General features: G+C 41.9%; 1 protein-coding gene across 2 annotated transcripts; it reads right to left on the bottom strand.

Moving 5' to 3' along the window:
* Positions 1 to 335: 335 nt before the first annotated feature.
* Positions 336 to 16,685, bottom strand: acsbg2 (acyl-CoA synthetase bubblegum family member 2). 2 transcript variants are annotated; one of them, XM_062394994.1, is made up of 15 exons: positions 16,532 to 16,685; positions 12,046 to 12,175; positions 11,485 to 11,606; positions 10,079 to 10,353; positions 8,967 to 9,055; positions 7,424 to 7,544; positions 7,254 to 7,334; positions 6,972 to 7,121; positions 5,761 to 5,937; positions 4,911 to 5,092; positions 4,254 to 4,496; positions 3,922 to 4,139; positions 3,659 to 3,798; positions 2,704 to 2,950; positions 336 to 2,036 (listed from the first exon to the last, which is right to left on the bottom strand). In XM_062394994.1, exons 1-15 carry the CDS (start codon positions 16,536 to 16,538, stop codon positions 1,918 to 1,920), a joined length of 2,301 nt encoding a protein of 766 aa, XP_062250978.1. In that variant the 5' UTR covers positions 16,539 to 16,685; the 3' UTR covers positions 336 to 1,917. The 2 variants fall into 2 exon arrangements, with proteins under 2 accessions (XP_062250978.1, XP_062250977.1); XM_062394993.1 differs by lacking the exon at positions 16,532 to 16,685 and adding an exon at positions 15,414 to 15,554.
* Positions 16,686 to 23,585: the final 6,900 nt, after the last annotated feature.

The raw sequence follows: 23,585 nt of genomic DNA, 5'->3' as shown, positions 1-23,585 counted from the left end.
GAAATATCCATATCACCCAGTCCTTGTTTCATGTCAGCATTTCCTACATTTCCAAATATTAATTTTTTGGTGAAATCTTAATTAACCAGTAATCTAAAATTAAATACACAGAAAAAAATCTTAAATTAAGTCACAATTGTTTCTAAATTGTTAGATACCTTCCCAATTTAACTTTTCTAACATTTCCAATTACTGTATTAATTCTGATTTGTTCAAATTGCTTTATTGTAAAGCACCTTGTTATCTGGATTTTCCAAAGTGCTCCATAAAATAAAATTTCTATCATTGTTTTTATTACAGTTCACAGGTTGTCAGACTCAAAAAGCAGAAACTCGTCAGCGTAATCAAAGTTTATTTCATAAGTGATCACACAAACATTCACATTTCTGTCGAGCGTGTGCACAAACAGCTCCGTGTCACACTCGTCTTCATCGTTCACCCTGATGCTTCTAACACAGACGTCTCTTTAGGTTCAGGTGAATCCAGTTCTCCTCTGTCGGGGCTCTTGTGGTTTCTCGTTTAACAACTCGTGACAATCAGGTTTCACATTAACACAAGTTCTTTGGTTCGTTTTTTAATGATAACAAACCTTAGACACTGAAAATGTTCAATAAGCTGAAAGACCGTAAGAAACTCACTCACCCAGAGGAACTGAATCACCGTCATTCCCTCGTTTAGAAGTTTATACACACGCCCACGTTTCTCGACATTTACCCTGAACTTTTAATTGCTTTGAGCAAAACGTTACCTCCACACTCGCCTTCATTATGAACCGTGAGACTGCTACAAATACCTGTAATATACTAGTTACTTCATAGACATGAATCAGAGACGTGTTCAGGGTGTTAAAACCTGGAGCGCTTGAACATTTATATATATTTTTCTGCATTGAGTATTAGAACAGACCAATGAGGGCAGTTTAATGTAACCGATGCACTATATTTATTCATATTTTTTCCAATACACCTAAAATCACCTAAAGTTCTGTACATCTTCCACTTCCCTCGCACTTCATCGGAGCTCAAGTGCAAAAAAACGGAGGAAAAGAAACCGAGTAGAAAAATGAAATAAATAACGACAGGCGAGAGACTGCGGGCGATGAAGGCCGCAGGGTATTTACAATCGAACCAAATCCAGAAAGAAGGTCGACACACAAACAGACTTCGACTGGACCGGGCGGCGTGAAAGCTGCAACGAGTCGCTTTGGCTCCACAACTGAGATAAGAAAGATATGTATGGCTTAGATGATATTTTACAGCATGAAATACACAACGTGGATGCTGAGTTGTCTGATTTCAAATCATGTCTACAACTGCGGGAAACTCACGTACAAAATAAATGCTGATTTCCTGGAAGAATCCAGAGGGACAAAGAAAGAGGACCCCCCCCCCCCCCCCCCACTGAAGACATGCGACAGGCTGTAAACATTTTTTGATTTGATTGTTGAATTTTAACATGAAGGACTTTCTAGAACTGTTCCTTCATTTTTTTTTTTTTGGCCAGTGTAAACTTTGGCAAACTGAAAAATAAATAGAACACGTAAGAAACAAAAATAACTTTTTTTTTTCCTCGTCAAGTCTCGGAGCACCGTAAACTAACTTCCTGCAAACAGCTGCTGCCACTTCATCTATCGGATGTCGCCGCTGATCGCGTCAGCAGATCAAATAAATAGTTGAATTCAGCTTATTGAACCTTCAAAAACAAAAATAAAAAAAAATCATAAAGCTCTTTTAAAATGGCTTCTTCTCATTTTTCTTTGTACAACACACCCACAAATGTAAACCGAGCAGAACTCAAGGCAAATCGAAACATGAACACAAGAGCAAAACTTAACAAACAAAGATGGCGACAGGGAGAAGTTGTGAGGATGAGGTGGAGTGGGTCAGCGCGTCACCCTGCAGGCGGGGGGGGGCGGCTCTACTTGGGAGGCACAGCGTTGTCGGGAGTCGTCGGAGACGCCAGCTCCTTGTAAAAGTTCTCGATCTGCTCCTTGTACATCTTCACCACCACCGGGCGCTTCAGCTTCATGGTGGGACCTGTGGAGCAGAGGATTCACATTCTTTAACACTTTTAGTTTTATGTTCTTGGTTCTTACAGTTTCTCCTAAAGATCCAGTGTGTTAGATTCAGGTGAAAGGGATCTAATGGCAGAAATGGAAAATAAAATAAATAAAAGTTTTTTGCTAATGCTTTTCATCTAAATTATACAAATTGTTGTTTTCTTTACCCTAGAATGGATCCTTTATATTTAAATACTTTATATTTACATCAGGAGCAGGTTCTCTTCACGGAGGCAGCCATGTTTTTTTACACTCGTCCAAACTAAACACCTTTTGAGTTTTCATGAGAACTGAAACTACCACAGGTTCTCTCATGTTTGGAAGGGGAGGGTGAGGTGAGGTGAGGGGTGCTTAGCTGCAACATGTCACTGAATTCTACACACTGAACCTTTAAATTCAAGACTCTTTAAGACCATAATGAAGGAAGTCCAGCGCCAATTACGACAGAGATGAAGGAATATAAAAGTCCTAGAATTACTTAAACTTGTCCATAATTAAAGATATGGGGGGAGGAGAGAATAACTCTTTATTTGTAGTTTAATTACAACTTGCTAATATCTGTATCACTGAGCAAAACTACAAAACACAGAGACACGGCAAACTCATTTTGAAGCTGTCTCAACCTGATCGAGACCTCAACTCACCCAGCTCTCCCCCAGGGATGGAGAAGTCCCGATCCAGAATGATCCACTTCTGGACGCGCTGAGCGTTGGAGGGGGCCTTCTCGTTGACCCGGTTGATTCCCTCCTGGATGGCGTTGTGGATCGCCCGGTCCCGGCCGCCGGCGACCTCAGAGACCCGCGTGGCGTTGCTGCCCAGGCTCCCGCAGAACTCCAAGGCCTCGGATGACAGCTCGTCCTCTGGATCTCCGGTGTCGGCGTTCACCTGGCACTGCAGGGACAAAAAGATTCAAAGGTTTAATTTAAAAAACTAATTACATTTTAGCTTTGGGCAATTTCAAGCGTTAAAATGATACGCTTTGTTTTGGGATGAAAGCTGAATTTACATGTAACTACAGTCAAAGCCCACCAGATGGCAGTGTCTCAACATCTACAAACAACAGCTCTATGCTCCCCCCACCACTGATGCAAATCTCCTTCTGCAATCTTAACAGTTGTGAAGTTTACGAGCAGATAAAAAGGTAAAGAACGCTCCATCGTGTTTTGAAATATTCGACACAGATCCTGACAAGTTACATCTGATAAACGTCTGTCTGTCGGACTTCCTCCTTTTCTAATCAGGTGCACGGTTTATCTTTATAGAACACTTAAAGTGAGATAAGATATAAAATGCAACATGATAAATTATAACAGCAGCGCTAGACAACACAAAAGAAACAATCAGATAGAAATTTAAGAGTTCAAGAGAATTTAAATGTATTTTTACTTGAGGATAAATCGGAGTAAATGTGCTTTTTACTCAACTATCATTATGACGACTATATACACACACTTTACAAATTAAAATGTTATACACAAAACTAGTTTTGTGTATATTATTGCTGCTGTCATGCCCCTGGCCTCTACTTAACCCCCCTCCTGGTTTAAAGTGGACAAACAGACATGTGGTCTGACCAGGTCTCAGTTTCGGAGGCTTTACCTTAATGGTGATCAGCATGGACAGGAACTTCTTCTTGTCTCCGATCAGCATGGCGTTGCTGATCAGCGGCACGGCCCTTTTCAACGCATCCTCGATGGGAACGGGGGGGATGTTCTCACCTCCTGCTGTGATGATCAGCTCTGAAAATCACACACAGACACAACAGGCAAGGTTTTAAAGTGTCTCAATAGAGAGGATTGAATTGAGGAAACATACGCCCCTCAGAGTTTCATCCGACTTCGCAGGGATTATGAAACGAGTACCTTTGATCCTCCCGGTGATGAAGAGGAATCCGTTCTCGTCATGTCTGCCCAGGTCACCTGAGTGCAGCCAGCCCTCTGCGTCCAGAGCCTCCTCCGTGGCCTCGGGCTTGTTGAGGTACCCCATGAAGACGTGGCGACCCCAGAAGCAGATCTCCGTGTTTCCCTCCTCGTCGATTTTGTGCAGCTTCGTCTTGCACCCTGGGATCTCTTTGCCACAGCTTCGGGATAAAAACACTCTTTGGTCATTCACATTTTCCAAGCACGTGTTCCTAAACTGCCTCTGATTCTGTGTTTAACATTTCCTATCGTGTGGAAAGGAAATAAGAACCTACCTGGTGAGCTTGAAGAAATTGGAGCCGGAGATGGTGTGAGGCCCGGAGCTCTCGCTCATGCCGTACAGCTCGTACAGAGGGATATCCAGACTGAGGAAGAACTCCAGCGTGTCTTTGGTGATGGGGGCGGCGCCCGTGTAACACTTCTTGCAGCGGTCCAAGCCCAGGGCCTTGCGCACCTTCTTGAACACAAGCTTTTTGGCGAGTTGGTAGCTGACTGATGTGCGGCCGACTGCTCCGTTTCTGAAGGGGACAAAGGGTTCATGTGTCAGAGATATATTGATATATAAATAAGAGATAGAAAATTAGATTAGAACGCTAAATAATACTTGAATTTTCATTTATGCTGAATATTGATTGAATTGCAATTAATCTACTTTTCAGTTGCTTCGGAAACTTCCAGCCATGTGAAGATTAACAAATAAAACAATCCCTGCTGCCATTAATATTTAGATAAACTCACTCAGTGTTTGGTTTTTGTCAGTTTTTTCATAGAATAAATTCTGTCTATGAGCCTCTGTTAGAAACTTACATTACACAACAACAAAAAATCTAAGTTGCCGTAAAAAGAAGGCAAAAGCCTGGAAGCAGGAACTCCCCGGCCCCGCGGACATGACTCTATCTAGATTCAGCTGGGATCACTCAACAGGCACGTACTGGCTCATCTTGGTCATGTTGGTCTGCAGACCGACGTCTTTGGCCCACGACGCCACTTTCCTGCGCACGGTCGACGACTTTGCTGCGACAGATGTCATCTTCTCCTGCATCTTCTCCCAGACACGAGGGACGCCCATGAAGGCTGTGGGACGCACCTCCTTCAAGGTGTCTACCAGAGAGCCCTGAGAAGAAGACAATAAAAGAAACTGAGGTTCATTTTATACTCAAAATAACGTTCAGGTTGCAGCTCACAGAGAAACTCAATTGAAAGCGGCCACCATAAGGAAACATGAGGATCTCAGAGGGATGTTACATGAACATGCGTTTGGAACAGTGGAGCCTTTTCAATTTGTGTAACATGTTCATGTGTGTCTTCCCTCAGGACGCAACTTTAACTGGAACACTCGATAATCCGCCTTTAAACACAAACATCAACAAACTTATGCACTTACAAACAAGTTAGTGAGCCTGAAGCAGTGATGACGATGATGATGATGATGACTCAAATAAAGAAACCCTTAGAAAATAAACATCCTTGAGAAGCAGCAGCTCAGAAAAGCAAACGTGTTTTTACATCAGATGGAAAATCATGTAATTCCAATAAAAGAACACTTGATTGAGGATTCAGGGAAAGATCCTAACAACTCCGATGATCCCATGTTGCGTCACAACGTCACCAAACTGACGATTTGATGAAGGGAACCCTCCCTGTGTCAGTGCAAATTAAAATATTTGAATTATCGAGGTGTTTATATCTTTTGATCCTCACGATTTACAAACAGAAGAATATCAGAAACTCCTGTGTTGTGGTGTTGTTGTTCATGTAAAAGCACAAAATGCTGCCTCTCACCTTGAGCGCGTCTGGCTGAGCGAAGTGCGTCAACCCCCCGACCCTCATGGTGAGCCAGATGTCCACCATCTGAGCCGCGATGTGGCTGAGCGGCAGGTAGCTGACCACGTGCTCCTGGGTGTACCCGGCGTCCACCAGGCGCACGTGACGGCTGGTGGAGAGCGCGGTCCACGTCAGCTGGGGGGGGGGGGGGGGGGGAAGCGGTTAATACGCTGGGTCCTAATTGTTTCATGTGTGGAAGGTCACATGTTCTTATCAGCACAGAAATAAACGGTCTATGTAAAGTATGTGGTCACTGGGTTTTAGAATGTAACAGAGTTCTCTATGGAAGGAAACCATGAGCATGAAAACCAGTTTCTACTGATGCATCAACGGAACAAGCAGTGATGGAAGATGTATTCAGATTACTTAAGTAAAGTACCAATAGCTACATTATTGCAGAAACACACCATTACAAGTAAAACTAATTATTTAAAAATCAAACAATTACAAATTATGTAAAAGTAGGCGTCTACAGTACATTCATTGCCTGTTACTCGTATATTATTATGTATTATAAGATATTAGAGTAATACTGATTCATCAATGAATTGTACAGCAGCTGGTTTAATTACTTTATACACAGTTGGTGAATTTGGGTCATTTCAGTGTTTCCAAACAAGGACAAAGAAAATAAACACATTTATTTCTGATAGACGCTTGTCTTTTTGGATTCTCTCAAATGTTAATTTCAAACCAAAAATTTAATTTAACTATGTGATATGTTCAGACATAAGGACACAAGCCAGATCTTTAATAAGGGATTTTGCCAATACTTTTATTTTTGTGTGGTTTCTTTTTAATCCAAAAAGTAACTTAAATTGTCAGGTGAATACTGAAAAATTAGTAAATAGTACAATATTTCCCTCTTGAGTACGATGGAGTCAAAGTCAACAGTAAAATAGGCTTGGATAAATCTACTTGTTTAGTTTAATGTTAGTGGTTAAACATGTTGGTTTCTCCTGTGTGTAATGCACATAGGTCAAAAAGTCGTTAGTCCTTAGGGTATTTTCTAACACATAATTCATAGTGAGCAGTTTAATATATTGAGTTCTGCTCATCCACCTGCTGCGTCTCCACTTTCCTCCGGTTCCCAGTACCAGGCTCCAAACTGGTGAAACTTCAGTATCTACAGAGATTTTTTTTTTTCTTCAAACCTCTGTTTAACTTACATTGTCGTGGCTCAGCATGACTCCTTTGGGGGTGCCTGTGGTTCCTGAGGTGTAGATGAGCGTGCAGCATTGGTTCGGCTTCTGGCTGGAGATGATGGCATCGAGGGGAGCGTCGGGCTCATCGCGTCCCAGCGCCATGAACTCCTCCCACTGTGGGGCACAAGGGACGAAGGGAAATCACTACAACAGTGCAGCATGAACCAATATCCTTCCCTAGCTTGGTCTCCATTAACAGAGTGTGACCCCTGTGTGCAGGTCATAGACAGAGGGCTCTCTACTCACTGTGTACAGATTTGGTCTCTTCTCTTCAAGTGCGTCTTTGTACTGGACAATGGCTTTCAAGTGAGGTAGCTGGTCTTCAACCTGTCAAACAGAAAACGATCTTAGAGCCCACTGCCAGGGATTAATCAACGAGGCCAATTTGCCCTCGACGCCAGTGTTTTTCGTTTTACCTGGAGGATCTTCTGCAGCTGCTTGTGGTTCTCCACCACAATCACATTGGCCTTGCAGTTTTCTGCTACGTACTGACACGCTTCGGGGCTGTTGGTGGTGTAGACGCCCACACCGAACCCACTGAAACAGAGTCAAAAGTTCAAATTCACCGTTTCCCCTTAGGTTTTACAGCCACTCACATGAAGCTCAGGAAACAGGAAATGTCTGGTTAAATCCGCAGCACAGTGAGAACTGGTGTCAAAAATCCAGCTCCATCACACGTCCTCTTTTTTTTATATATATATATATATATATATATATATAGATCTCAAAATGAGTTTTACATCCCCATTATGTTTGAACCACTTAGCAGGGTTCTGCAGAAACTAGGGAAGGGATATCCAGACTTTTTTTTTTGAAAGGAAAGAGAAAGAACTGGTATAACTTTGGCATGGATCTGGTAGAAGGCGTGTGTGAAATATATAGTCGCGCTTGATTGAATTTAAGGGGAATGTTGAGCCTGGGCCAAGTATGTTCTCTACTGAGTGCCACTGTTTTTAGAACCTCCATCAACAGGAGACTTTAGGTAAAACAGGTAGAGTCAGTCCTCTAACCTTTCATATTGTCTCCCTTTTTTTTTTCTTGTAGTTTCTCATTCCTGTTTTTGACGCAACAACAGAAACTACTTGACCTCGCATTGACTTCTCATGGGGACTGAGACGATCAAGACCCGATTCAGTTCTGCTTTTGCTTCCCAGAACCTGAAGGAGATGTGAGCCTGTTACTGAGCTGATCAGAGTGGAACCGGACCAGACTTTGAGAGTTTCAAACTCAAGTGGATCGTTAGGACCAGTTTGTCAAGCTGACAGTGTTTTGAGAAACATTCTGATTGTCATGCGTCAGAAGGCGTGGGAGCGTCCACACAATCCACACACACACAGTATCAATGTGTGTGTTCCACTTCCATGGAGGAGTTTCACGAGAGGGACGATCGTCTCACTAAAGTACTCTCACTCTCTTTCTTTTTAAAGAATAGCTGTGAACAGGTAAAAGCTCAGTGTGGTCAGACATGGTAAGAAACCTGCCGACACATCAGAGGTGTTCTGATGTGATGTGAGCAGCTCAGCAGCATTCTGGTTTCTCTGATGGACTTGACTTCACAGTGACTTTCAGCTGAATGCAGCCGCGCTAACGACTCATTTCCCCTCGGAGTATTCACGTAATTCACAAAGACACAGAGGCTTGTGCTCACGGTTGTGTGATCAGCGCACAGTTTGAAGCTCAAACCTCAAATCGAGTATTTAAATAAAGGGGGAAGTTCCGTTCTTGAGTTAAGACACTTAGTTTCCACCGCGGCTGTCCTTCTGCTTAGTGAAGAAACAGACGTGATCAATCAAAGAGGCTACGTGCGAAACTGGATGACACTCGAGATTGTGTTTCCGTCTGTCGACCTCATATTCAGAGAGTTGGATTGCACCACTCAGACGTGTGTTTACAGACACACACACACACACAAAAGGTCATCAACACACGATTACATAAACACACAGAGATGAAACTCACCCTGCCAAAATGGCTCCAATGTCAGCAATGAACCACTCGGCCGAGTTGAAGCCCAGGATGCCGACGCCATGGTAGCGCTCCAAACCAAGCTAGAAAAAAACATAAACACACTTCTTCAGCACAGACACAATAACAACTTTTTAAAAACACTCTGGTAAATAACACACATCCAATATCAGAGCTCCATTTCAACCGTAACATTTTAAAGAATCCCCTTGCCTTATGGAACTGAGTTTTTTTTTTTATAGAATCACAGAAGTCAATCTATACGCGTTTGTCTTTATTCCTGAAACATTTGATCTGGGCTCCACGTGGCCCTGAGCACGTCGCCACAGCAGCTGTTCCTGGGTCAGCAGATACACAACGTACACAAGAGGAACTGACACCGGGTTAAACACAGTGAACCACTCATCAATCTTTATAAACAGTGGCTGGAATCTAATACGAGACCTAGTCGATGTTTGCGAATGTGAAAACAGATTTCATTACAGCAACATGAACCTTCCGTGATGACCTTCTGGCTCCTGACGGGTAAAAGGCCAAAAGTTCATCTCACAGAGTCGGGTTCGGATAAGTTTTATACAGAGAGACACGTGCGAGAGAAAGTCTGCCTGCCTGCGTGTGTGTGTATGTTTATGTGTTTCTGTGTGTGTGTACATGACACCGTCTCTGTGCTGGCAAACTGAGTTTCACAATAAAACAATGAGCTCCTCTGTCCTGTATAAGGAGCCGGTCCCGAGCTGCCCACTGTCTGGCTGCTCACTGAACTTCAGCCTGACGCCTACACGCCGCGCTGTGTGCTGTCTGGACTGGTGTGGAATCAAAACCAGTCGCAGGACAAGAGAAGTCGATTGTTTCAGAACAAACTGAAATCGTATTGATGTGATGGAGAACTGTCATGATAATAGAGATAACACAGATACTCGTCTCTTCACTTCAAATGTTGTGAAATTCAGAAGTTTCATGTATTTAAGTAATTTCTCTGACTGAGTAACATCATGTGGAAAATGTCTCCAAACTTGATGTTGAATGATTCGGAATGATAGAAAGAAATAATAAAATGTCCTTGGATCATTTCATCAATACTAGATTACTGAATAAAAATAATCTACCTTGAGGAAGCTCTTGGCAGCGACGCGGCAGGACTGGTAGTACTCTCTGTAGTTCAGGCTCTTCTTCTCCCCGCCCTCCTTCCAGCTCAGAGCCGTGCTGTCACCGAAACGCTCCACAGCGGAGGTGAACATCTGGTCGACGGTCAGCGGGGTCTCGGCAGCCAGGCCAGAGTCGCCCATCCTCAGCTTGACCTCTCCATCGCCCTTTGTGGTCCACAGGCCGAGCTCCGCTGCTGCTGCCGCCACCGACAGGGAGGTGGGCCGCTGAGCGCTCACTGCATCGGTGATGAAGCAAATTCAGAGAAATTAGCAAATGTTGGTCAAACGCTTTGTGACTCATCTTTTCACTCCAGTGCATCTGTTAGAGTCTCCTCATCTCCACCCGGATTTCAACTAACACCCTGCATCAGTCACATCAGAGTGGACACCACCTCGAATTAACTTAAATTTGTAGAGTCAGATTTGTATGGCAGCTTTTCCAGTGTCTGTTGAACTTGGATTTTGGGAGGAGGATGTTGTAAAGAATAGAACAAAAATTTTCATTTCATTTTAACTCTTATCTGTAAATAATAGTGGTCTGTTGGTTTTTTTCCAAGACCAGGGTCCAGTGAGCAGAGGAGTCTGATCTGAGTCCAGGCAGCAGATCCAGTGTCCGACCCACAGGTTGACTGGATAAACTTCTAAAGTTTAACCACTCTGTCTGATTGTCTGCCATGTTGTTTCTCTCCTTATCCCACCTCATTGTTGACGAGTACAATCACACAGTGAGTATCTACAACCAGAGTTGCAAAGATCAAAACTTGTAATAAACGATAGAATGTTTGTCGAGTCTCATTGTTCATGTTGTGTTTTTGGAAAACCCGAAAGGAGGATGTGGCACTAACCAAACAGCCAGCAGGATATTACTTTACGATGGGGTCATAATGTGGACAGAGGAACTACATGATAGCGGATTTATGATCAAACACAAGAAGCTCATTATCAGCACAGAGAGTTTTTATGGGAAAAGAACGGCAGGTTAATGTTTAATATGGAAAACCAGCAGCAGACGCGTGCAGCAGTATTTTTATTTTAATCCTATTTGACTTTTTAATTATGTGGCCAAACTCCACGCTGAACTTTTCAAAGTGTCGACCAACATGAATACTTGTGATGTGACCCGGGGACTTTTCTTTCAGGGACAGAGGCAGGAAGGAATGTCACCGCGCAGTTAAATGGCAGGAAAAGGAAAGTCAAGCTTTTTGTGCCAGAGAATGTGGAGTTGCTTCACTTCTGTTTGGGCGGTTTCCTCAGGAAGAACATGATCACTAGTGCTGAGGTCAGCAACTAGAGCCGACACAGACTTTACCGTAACCTGATCTCAACCAGCAACAGACACGTAATTCTATTATATACGTTTCCTTCACCTGTTTGTGTGTTTGTGGCCTGTTCAGCAGGGACCTCTGTCGTCTTAGTGCTGCTGGTGACTTCATTACCGGCACCAACCTCCTCGTCCCTTTCCCCTGTGGACTCTTCCTCTGAGGACTCACTAAAAAACAATTGGGGTGGAGGGTGGTGGGGGGTGGGGGGGGGGACATGTCACTTAACAACATTGGAGAATGAATCCCTCAAGGTTTCCTGCCACGTCTAATCAGAGGCAAGAAAAACAACAACCTGACCTTGGAGTAGGTAATAAGGGAAAAGTGTATTTCACCACTTTGATAAACTCATCTTCATCCTTCTGACAGTTCATATTATGACCTCAGCTTCAATGTAGATCTTGTAAACAGTACAATATTATCACATACAAAAAGGAAACTGCACTAGATAACTAACATCTAATGTTGGTACAGTTTTGTCTTCTTCCAACGTTTAATTTGATTAATTTCTAACTGCCTGAAGAGGTAAACAGTCCAATATTATACAAGGCAAAAAAGCATGAACTTTTTGTGGTGTCGAGGTGGTTTTGCGTCTTTGTGCGGACGTACTTGTTTGTGTCTCCGATGATGTCATCTAGGGAGGCCGCGCTGTCTCCCACGCCGCGGGGCGACTCCAGGAAGCCGTCCGCTCGGGGGGGCTCCATCGCCACGGCTTCGGTGGCGGGCTCACACATGGTCACTGAGAGAAAGAGAGCGACGGGGTTCGTTAGCTACATCGGACGAGAGCATGTCGTCAAGAAGAAAACACTGCGTCATGCTTACATCAGATGGTTTCTGTATGAACCTTCACGATCGGATAAGGATGTAATATTGAAAGTGGTATATTGAATTTTCGAGGTCGATTCGAGCCTGGTTTGAGAAAGTACCCTCTGACCTCAAAAAGGGGAGTGAGGATAGCCTTACTGGTCTAATTGTGAGACGGTAAGTTGCACCAGTGTGTGACAGCCAGCAGCTTGTAGTTCTCACACATGAGTGTTGTAGGCCACAGGTCACAGGACTTTTTTTAGCATCAGTAGTTTGGGGTTACACATCCATCCCGGTTACTGATTCTTCTTTATCTATTATAAATCTTTACAGCTTCCTTCATCAGCTGTTATAAATATTTGTTTTTGCCAATAATACGACTGCTCTGTTGACTCAATGGGGTTGTGTGGCAACAGAGTGGGGATAGGAGCTGGAGCGGGGGGACGTTTACAGATAACACGGTTCCTCTATGAATAGGACCGGACTGAATTTTATATATCGGTGCTTTGAAAGGAAACGGGTCCACTGCTCCACGCTCTAGAAATTGAAGGAGCGCCACGAGGATGAAAGAGAAATGAATCTGATTGTGACACCACAGCTTTGGTACCAGAGCATAGAGATGAGGAAAGAGATTAAAGATGTATTCCCGTTACCAAGCGAACGGCAAAGATCACTGACGATCATTGAACAGTCCACAGGCCTGAAGGGTGTGTTCCCCTCCTCGTGTGTTGTTCGCACAAACAGTTCTAAACAGAGCAAAGCCACGGGCGAAACGAACAACAAGCAGTTAAATGAAACGTCTCATTTTGGATGATGTAAGTACACAAGTCAACACAATAGGTAACCAAGGTCTGGTCGTTTTTTGACATTTAAATGAAGATTTCTCACATATTATATCTATACATTTTCCATCAGCACATAAAAGACGATCAGCCCACATCAGAGTCCACCTCTGTGTTTCCATTACCTCGTCACAGGAACCACGTCAAAGCCTCCTGAACGATAAACCCTCACCAACCCGACCAGCGTCAAACCCACACCTCCGTGACACTCCCTCGCTCCCCCTCTCATTTCAGCCTCTGCTGTGGCCTGCACCCTCCTCTTTGGTCTGGCCTGTTTATTTAAGGGTGCTGAAAACACATTCCAGCAGCTTCGTCTGCCTATTGTAGCAGCAGCAGGGGAGCGTGTCCCGCATGTCAGGGGACAATCGGACAAGTGAAAAGGAACAGGCTCCAGAGAGGTCAGAGAGCAGGGAGGGAAATCTTTCCACGTCACGCTTTAGAGTTTGAACAGAATTTACTGAAAAACATTCCAAAACAATTACAGGTGGAATGGACGACGCCGTGTGTTTGTAAAGTGGCCGGAGAGGAACAACGAGCATTTCTGACATTATTGACTCACTGGGATCGGGGGTCATCCTCTCAAAGCTATCAACCCGTCGTCACTGCTGTAAAAGAAAATCAATCCTTCTCTAGTCATGTGGCGAGCAGCCAGCTGACCCCGGGGAGGCTTCAGCTCGTTGCTGATTACAGCAGAGGCCTGGGAGGTCTCACAGCCGGGCAGACAGATGTCACAGGGCGAGCTCAGCGCTGCTCACATGGACACGCTGCCATTTTATTTTCTGCCTCATCGTCCCAATGCAGCTGCAGATTCCGCAGTGAGACAGCTGTTGGACGGTGGACGTGGCTACACTGATACTGTTAAATGGATGAGGAGTTGAGATCTGGTATGAACTGGGGTCTGATGGGAGGACATTAGTCACCCCCCGCTGCCTTACTTGTTTCGCCTGTGTCATTGTTTTGGTCTGGAGCTGGTGGTTGGGGTGGGGGTGGGGTTGGGGGGGTGGGGGGGGGGCGTATTGCTAAGCCTGAGAAAAGGTTCAGTCAATCATCCGCTCCGAGGATGTGCACCGTCTTCAGCAGCAGACCATAAATAGCCCTGAGGCTATATCTTGCCGGCCCCATTTTCACTTAGTCTCGTCTTCCTTTCAAACTCTGTCCATTTTGTTCCGATGAGCAAACATCACATGAATCCATCACGTTTGGATCTCAAACTAAAAGGGGGGGAGATGCACACCACTGATTTAGCTCTGGTGTGGAAGCCCCCTACTTCTCGTCATCAGTCGTTGGTCATTGAATCTTATTTCTCTTTTCACCCACGGCCTAAAAATAACATGTATGGAAAGTACACTATCACTTTCAGATTTCATTTCTTCCAATGCTGATATCACTCATAGGATATAATTGTGGGTTTTCCCCTTAGAGCTGAACAACTGAAAGACGGTCTCTTGGAAGTAGGGGGCGTGTCAAACTATTATTTTCATTAACCAACCAATTATTTTTATTAGATCATCAATAATCGTTCTGTCTACAGACATGGAGAAATCACAATCACAGATGATGTCTTCAAATGTCAAATTTTGCTCTATCAAGTCATTTTTCTGTTGGGTGAGTCATGCATTAATTGACCAGTTGTTAAAGCTCTGTGCAGCTACAGCCAAAGATTATTTAATTATTTAAAGGTTCAGTGTGAAGGATTTAGACCTAGTGTGAGGCAGCTGAATACCCCCTCACTTCCTCCGCCTTACAAACATGAAAGAGAACCTAAAGTAGCCTTCAGTTGTCGTAAAAACACAACAAGGTGTTTACTTTGTCCAGTCTGGGCTGCTATAAAAAATAACATGGCCGCCTCCATAGAGATGCCCCGCTACAGATGTAAATATTAAGGGCTAAATCTAAAAGGTAAAGAAAACACTGATTTGTACAATTTAGGAGAGGAAACATCACTAGGATTATTTTATATTTATAATTTTGGCCAATAGATCCCTTTCATCTAAACCGTACACACTGGACCTTTAATTATTCAGCCAATGAAACGTCAAGAGTAATTACCATAACAACTCCATGTCTTATTCTGTTTGATCTTGAGTACAAAACATAAAAGATATTGAGATTAAAACAATTAAAACAACATAAGCTAATTCTCTCATTTCAGAAACTGGATGATTCAGAGAACAGCTGAATTTTTCTCCACAATAATCGCTTAAACAGAACAATCATTTATCCAAAAACTAACAGATTACTTTTCATGTTTAAGCTCCAGAGCAATTCCCTGATATTCCCTTCAGCCCCCAGATAGACAGGACGCAGTGGTTGCACCTATCATTCGCCTACCTTGTAATGTGGCAACACAACTAGTGCCAGTGGAGGATTTATCTGATGGACTCGGCAGCACTGCGCAAACTGACATCACACATATCGCCTCCATGCAATCGGGAGGGGATTATGAAAGTGGAGCAGAGTTGGGCATGGCAACAGCTGCTCCATTCACACAGGCAAACGGTTTGGAAACATGAGACTTAAAAAAAAAAAACCTTCTCTTGCTTCACGGCTGATTAGAACTGAAGGAGACCGACGTGTCTTGTGAATAAATAAACCAGAGGAATGATCACAACACCAGACCAGAGAGTAAATGTAGAGGGGACTCTCCCCCAAAACAAAAGCCCCCCCCCGCCGCAAACTTGTGTGAGGTTAATCCTCTGTTGAAACACACAGAACCCCACCCCTGCTTTCAGTTCTCCCTGCTCTCTCTCTCTTCACGTCAAACAACCTGCTCCTCTTGACTGCTCCTGTGAAACACGTTCACCCAAAACCAAGTGAGATCACCTGAATCTCATCAACCTGCTACATCAATCAATCCCCTGCATGACCCCTGTGGTGTGCAGCTCCATCACCCAGTGGAGCATCCTCCTCCCAGTGAAGACACAGCACATTCCATCCAGTTCTGTACACGTCAATTCAGCTCCTTCAGAACCACATCATGAGTCTTTTTTAAAACAGCTGTGTGACATTAGACCAACATCTGGCCAGATCAGCATCTGCTGGAGGAAATGGGTTCCACCCAAGACACCAGCAAGACACCAGCTCTCAGTGGGCTGTGGAGGTGACTGGAGTCTTTCACATCACCAACATTACACAATGTGTTGAAATCAAACTGAATCATCATCATCAAGCAAATTCTGAACCCACACAGCTGAACCCATCTGAATCACGAAGCTGGAGAAGGAGATTTACATTATGGGAAAACGATCCACGTTAAGCAGTTGTGGAGTAAAATGTTAAACCTTGTAAATCAGCCTATGGGATCAACACCAGAGGAAAATTAACTGATATCAACCAACGATCCGCTGCGAGGTTTTGAGGAATCCCCACTGAAAGAGATCTAAACTGAGAGTTGAATGAAACGCGTCCAGGACCAGAGAGAAGGTGAAACATGGAGGTGAGGTACTCACACTGCATCGCTGCCCGGACGCTTTATCTGGATTCCTCGGCACAGTTAGTCTCTCGTCCACTTGTCTCGCGTGTCTGTTTGACGTGGTGTCTTCAGTTTACCCCCTGGCGCGCACACACTAGCTCTCTGTGTGCGTGTACAGCTACTACTCCGGATGCGTGTCATTCATTTTTCAAACAGCAGCCGGTTCGCTTGGCCGCGCCCCTTCAAAAAAAGACCACACCCAGACTTCTCCCCCCTCTTCCCCCCTCTTCCCCCTTCTTCCCTCCCCCCGCCGTCATGGAGACGCCTGATTGGCTGAAATCGCTCACACCACAAGACACGTCTTCCATATAAGGGAGTGGTTGGGATTGCGGAAGAGGCTGTGACGGAGTCGCTCGCTCTCTTGAATCGAAGATCGTCGAGTATTTCGAGTTTTGTAGTTTTGGTCGTTACGCACCTTTCAGGCTGAAGAGTCACAAAGACACTGACATGTTGTGTTGGTGTTAAACAGAAGAGATCATTAGATAGAGAGATAGTAATATAGATAGATAGATAGATAGATAGATAGATAGATAGATAGATAGATAGATAGATAGATAGATAGATAGATAGATAGATAGACAGAAAGATAGATTGATAGACAGATAGACAGATAGACAGATAGATAAATAGATAGATAGATACATAGATAGATAGATAGATAGATATATAGATAGATAGATAGATAGATAGACAGAAAGATAGATTGATAGATTGATAGACAGATAGACAGATAGATAAATAGATACATAGATACATAGATAGATAGATAGATAGATAGATAGATAGATAGATAGATAGATAGACAGAAAGATAGATTGATAGATTGATAGACAGATTATCAGATAGACAGATAGATAGATAGATACATAGATAGATAGATGGATAGATAGATAGATTGTTATATCGATAGATAGATAGATATACAGATAGATAGATAGATAGATATACAGATAGATAGATAGATATAAGACAGAAAGATAGATAGATAGATAGATAGATAGATAGATAGATAGATAGATAGATAGATAGATAGATAGATAGATAGATAGATAGATAGATAGATCGATAGATAGATAGATAGATAGATAGATAGATAGATAGATAGATAGATAGACAGAAAGATAGATTGATAGACAGAGACAGATAGACAGAAAGATAAATAGATACATAGATACATATATAGATAGATAGATATATAGATACATAGATAGATAGATAGATAGATAGATAGATAGATAGATAGATAGATAGATAGATAGATAGATAGATAGACAGACAGACAGACAGACAGACAGACAGACAGACAGACAGACAGAAAGATAGATTGATAGACAGATAGACAGATAGATAGATAGATAGATAGATAGATAGATAGATAGATAGATAGATAGATAGATAGATAGATAGATAGATCTCAAGAGAAATTTAGGCATCCAGTATTACAGAAGGCAGTCCAACACAAGAGCGTAAGAATAACAAAAGGTCAAAATGAGTCAAGAATAAGGTCACTGCAGTGAGGTGACCTTCGAACCAGCAGAACTAAAGCTGTCAATGTAAAGAAGTTTGTGCGAATGGAGATGTTGACGATACAAATATTTTAAGTACCAGGTGATTGACAGACAGAATTAGCGGAGGCAGAGTATTGAAGCCAAATTTAGAAACTGATTTTAAGTTAAAAAACTGAAGCGGTAAAAAGTCGTGCATTAGACTAACGTAGCCTGGAGAAAAGGTCGGTACGGCAGATGTGACTGTATTAAAAAAAATCAAAACAGTGCAAGAGTAAAACTCCCGAAGGAAATTCCTGTGCCAGATATTGCTCCAAAGTTGCAATAACAAAGTATAATTATTTCAAATCTCTTCATCATCATACACGTTCACTGGAATTTATTTCCCTCAAAACTCTGCGCACTAATACCGAGCATGGAAAACAAGCATTTAGTTTTTTTGCACCAAACAAGTGGAACAACGTGCAAAAAGTGTGAAATGAGTGTGTGTCACTGGACTATTTTAAGGTTCTGCTCGTTATGTCTTCAAGGACCTGTATAATCCCTTTTGATCCACTGCATCACTTTCACAAACATGTGTCAGTAACAGTATGTATTTACTACGAAGCACATGCAATTCATTTCACAGAGCTGCTTTTGCACATCTGATGCATGTAAGTCTTTCTTTACAATCCATTACTATTGAAAAAAATAAATTAAGATGAGATGCATTTATTCGTCCCAAACACATGCACAGACATGCAAAGGCACACTCATGCAGGTAGGGAAATGTAATCTCTGCTTTTGACCCATCTGGTGCAGGACACACAGAGCAGTGAGTGACCATGTACGGCGCTCGGGGAGCAGATGTTGGGGGAGTAAGGTGCCTTGCTCAGGGGCACTAGACAGGGTAGGGAAAATCTTGGATTTTTGGACAGATCAATCCAGGTTCGTCTTTTGTTGTCTCTCCGTGGAGTCGAACCAGAGACGAACCAGAGACCTTCTCTGCCCATAGTCCAAGTTTCTGCCACTAGAACACAGCCTAGTCTAGTGGCTATACTAACTATACTACTATACTAACTAGCTGTTAGCTTGCTAGCTTCTTTTCTGGCTAGCTAACCATAGCTGGATCAAAAAAGTTAAACTCGAAATAGAACAGTAAGATACATAATAGACTGATTGGTATGAATTTGAAGAATGGAGAATAAGCTATAAACAAATTTAGCAATGAAAAACCCAGCCATGCATGAAATAACACAGGAAATGAATATGGGTCATTTTTGACACATGTTGTGCATTAGAAAGGGTTTGAATAGCTTGTGTATCAAAGGGTTCAGGCCAAAATGCACAGTATGCATTCATCACACAGCACTCCTTCACTAACTCTCCCTCTAAAGGAGGTTTCAGCTTCTTAGCACAAAACATACTTGTGTGACATTGTGTCTGACAGAACGTGGTCTTGTTAAAGCAGGGCCTAAGGTACAGAAACTCAACTAAAGAGTGTGATCCAGGCACATTTGTCCGTGCAAATTGTTATGGTAATATGTTACTTAATATTATTACAAATAAATTATACTTTGTGTATTTATTTTGGAAAGTATGACATTCTGCATGTATTTTTCTTTTACAGGCAGTCGAAATGATGTCATTTTCTTTCATCACTGAAATAATTACATCAGTCAAAAGAATTTATATTTTATATTTGTGAGTTACATCACGAGCTGTAACAGATTTGTCTTGTGGGATGTATAAGACCTCGAGGGCGGTGGTTCCCCACCTCTGATTTTATATGGTTGGCATTCACTTGGATAACGTATAAAGGCTGAGATGGAGGGAGAAGATGAAAGCTGGCAACCATGTTGGACTCCTGGGGTGAGGCAGTACAAACCGATGTAAATATGACCAGAGCAAAGATTGCTTCGTTCATTCTGAGGCAGCACCAGGAGACACACACACAGTCACTCTTGACTGATGATGCTCAAGCCCATCCCCCTACAGAGATACTCGTCCGTGCACACACACACACACACACACACACACACACACACACACACACACACACACACACACACACACACACACACACACACACACACAGACTCACACACACACAGCTATTCTAACTGAGCTTACTATCGAACAAGGTTTTACAAATGCAGCTGCACTGGCTCCACTTTATGACTTTCCACTGGCTGAAATTATACTTTTGTAGTTTGAAAAGACGCTCATATCCTGTAACCTACATAATTAAAACATATTTCACACCCACCTTACTTCTTCTTTATATCTTCCATGAGAGTCAAACCAGTGAGGCTGCAAAATAATAATACTTTTGTATTTGTGATTTATTAACTCAACATATTAATTGTTGCAGCTCGTTTATATTTTTATATTTCAATTTATACTGGACACTATTATGTACAATACTGTAGGTTCCCCTTCATTTGTAGTTAAGCGCTCTACTGAATACTTCATAAACACTGCAAAATAATATCCTTGTATAATGGATAATGAAGCTCATAAAAAATACAAAAGTATTGCTGAATGCATCACAGAAACATAAAAGATATCCAAACAAAATGGATAGAGTTTCTTTAAAGCTCAAAACATTTCTTGCAAACTTATTTTAATTCCAGTCAAGTGAAAAATAGGTTGTCAGCCAAACCACACACACAACCTGACAAGCCCGTACTTCTAGTTCTTATGAGCAGGGACCTGATCTACAGGGTGCAGACACCAAGACAGAAGCTCTGGAGAGGGAACACATGCTGCAGGAACTTTAACCTCAACCCATAACAAAAAAACGATGCAGTATGCAAACATTGTACATGTATATAACTATAAAGTAATAAAAACGGACAAGACAAGGCTGTTAGGGCCTGTTGTAAACGTGCACATAAATGTGAGGGAAGTATGAGGATATTTGCGTCTGACCTTTAACCTGCTGTGAGTGAGATTCAGTTAGCATTTGCACATATATATATATACAAATATGTACATATGTAAATATGTAAATATGTACATGTGTACAATTGTAAATATGTAAATATGTGTAAATATATATATACTAACAACTGAAGTTTAAAAAAGGTCTCACTTGTAAATTAGGCATGAGGACATTTCCATAACACTGTATCTGCTGCTGCGACCGCTCAAGAGGTCAAGTAGTTCAAGTAGAGGAAACAGGATGTGCACACACATTTTTCAGACAAGAATATATTCAGAGAAGAATATATTCCACTTATACTTTGAGGATGGGGAAATAAATGTGCCTGTGATCATTTTTAGTCACAATCATATACTTATTTTCAAGCAGCTTAGCTCACATGTGCACACATGACCTCTCCAAATGTGTGCCATCACTGCTTCTATAGAAAGATTCTTCTCAGCCAATTGCGACGAGAGATGAAAACGCAGAGCCACCACACCACAGCATCACGTGACCACCAGAGGTCTGCTGATGCTGAGCTGCTGCTGCAGAATATGTTTAGTGCTGATGCATGCTGCACTGAGGTTACTGCCGTTCAATGACTTCCTCTCCTGTGCCACGCTCGGCTGAGGCGGAGCTGTAGTGCAGAACCTTTTGGTGAAATATTGAGTTGAATCGATTAAATGACTTGACTTTTACACATGGGATGTTATTAATTAGACTTTCAATAAAATATAAAGGTAGTTTTTTAACAAATGTCCTGGTGTTAAATATCATTAATGGCAAAAGTGGATTATGTTTGGCAAAAATAACAAATGACTTACTGTGTTATGTCACTAATTGTCTGTCTGCATATACAACACGAAATCTGACTAAAAAGAGGAATAAATAATTCACAAATACAGATTTCGAAAAAATAAATACTATAGGCAAATATTGATTGTTCAAATATGAACAAATGATAAAAGACACAGTTCCACATTGTGTACATAAACCGTGTCATACAACCCAGTCATATTTGCACAGTGATTAGGCTGAGTGATGAATACATTTAAAACTTCTGTACTCGAATGACTAATAAAAAATCAAAGTCAATCCAAATACTATTATCATGATTTGAATACTGTATTCAATGTCTTGTAGTACATTTATTGAAATCCATTTCTTAAGTAAAATGTGACTATACTTGAGTACTTGTATTTGAATTTTTCTGCTGCTCATTCTCCAGTTTTTCCAATTTTTTTTTTATTTATTCAAAAACTACAGCTCCCAGAAGGCTTTGACTCCTCGATAAGGGTGAAGACTCATGGAAAATGATGTCGATAAATCTTGTCGTGGTTTTACATTCAGAAAAATGAAGATTTGTTTAAATGTAACCATCCAGTAACGTCTTACAAACCTATTCCACGCAGATTATGGATAGAGAATGTCTGTAATTTTCTATACAGACTTTAGAGAGGAAGCTAGTTGAGGTGCAGGAGCTCACTGTGCTGATCGGCTGCAGACACAAGGATGTATGGATGAGTAATAACTATCAAAGAACTGGAAACAAAGTGTTGAGCTGTCGTCGTTATCAGTGTCGTTGTTAAAATACTGAGCAGCAACATCCTTTACAATATCAACATGTGTAACTTTTCATTCAGAGGAAGTGAGTTCTCTTTTTTCTTTATTCCCTTCAACAGGGACAATAATTAACTTTAATGCATCAACACAAAGAAAATTATCAAGAGTTACAAACAGAGTTACAATAGACTATAAGACAAGACTTACCTTAATAATAACTGTGATTAAATAGAAAGGCTACATGAGTTACAATCATATTTCCATTACCTGTGTGAGAGGTGACGAGAGATAGACGTGTGCGTTCTTCCTTAACTTGCAGACACACACTACTCATTTGTGGGCTGAGCTCTGTCACAACTGCTGCAACCACCTGTTGGTTTGGTTTGACAATCAGCCTGCAACTCAAACACTTACCTTACTTAAACATTTTTTTGAAAACATTTCCTGTTGGTTGAATACTATTTGTTACTACAAAAATATATAATAAGTGATATGAGGCAGCAGTTTTTACAAAAAAAATGGCGAAGACCCACCAGAGTGAACGAATCAACAAAGAAAAACATGATGTCTGCAGGAAATATTTTTCCCACAGACTTAATCCCGAATAAACATATATTAGCTACAACAAGGTAGAATAGTACTTTGAAACTAATTGAGGCCGAAGTCTATAATGAATATAAACACTCAATACAACCGTCCTCTCAACCCAAAGCCAGGCAGAAGTCCTTCTCTATAATGTTGATCTCATATTTGTTGAGATATTTTATGTCGGTTTAAACTAATTCTCCACCAAAAGAAAGAAAAATCTGGATCCTACAATTTACACAATTAAACTAAGTATTTTAATCTGGTAAGAAAGGAAGATATGATTTAAGTTGTTTTAAAATGAATGTGACAGACTATGCTGTGTTACAATACAGACACATACTGCCACCGTGTGTTAAAGATCTGAAATGTAGGAAACATGGCCAGATGCAAGATATGAAGGACAAAATATTTTTGTCCCTCGGGCCTCCTGACAGGTTAGTGGGCTCATGATGGTACATATTCTGTTT

The sequence above is a fragment of the Platichthys flesus genome, chromosome 9 (assembly GCF_949316205.1).
Source record: "Platichthys flesus chromosome 9, fPlaFle2.1, whole genome shotgun sequence".
NCBI lineage: Eukaryota > Metazoa > Chordata > Actinopteri > Pleuronectiformes > Pleuronectidae > Platichthys > Platichthys flesus.
This window is presented reverse-complemented; position numbering and strand designations above follow the sequence as displayed.

What these genes read in the sequence shown, in the direction of transcription:
- acsbg2 (XM_062394993.1), bottom strand. Translation starts at nt 15,507, where the DNA reads ATGGAGGCGATATGTGTGATGTCAGTTTGCGCAGTGCTGCCGAGTCCA. An exon ending in AGCTGCAGAAGATCCTCCAG is followed by an intron (nt 7,335 to 7,423) that starts GTAAAACGAAAA and finishes TCTGTTTGACAG; the next exon opens with GTTGAAGACCAGCTACCTCA. An exon ending in TCATGCTGAGCCACGACAAT is followed by an intron (nt 5,938 to 6,971) that starts GTAAGTTAAACA and finishes CCCCCCCCCCAG; the next exon opens with CTGACGTGGACCGCGCTCTC.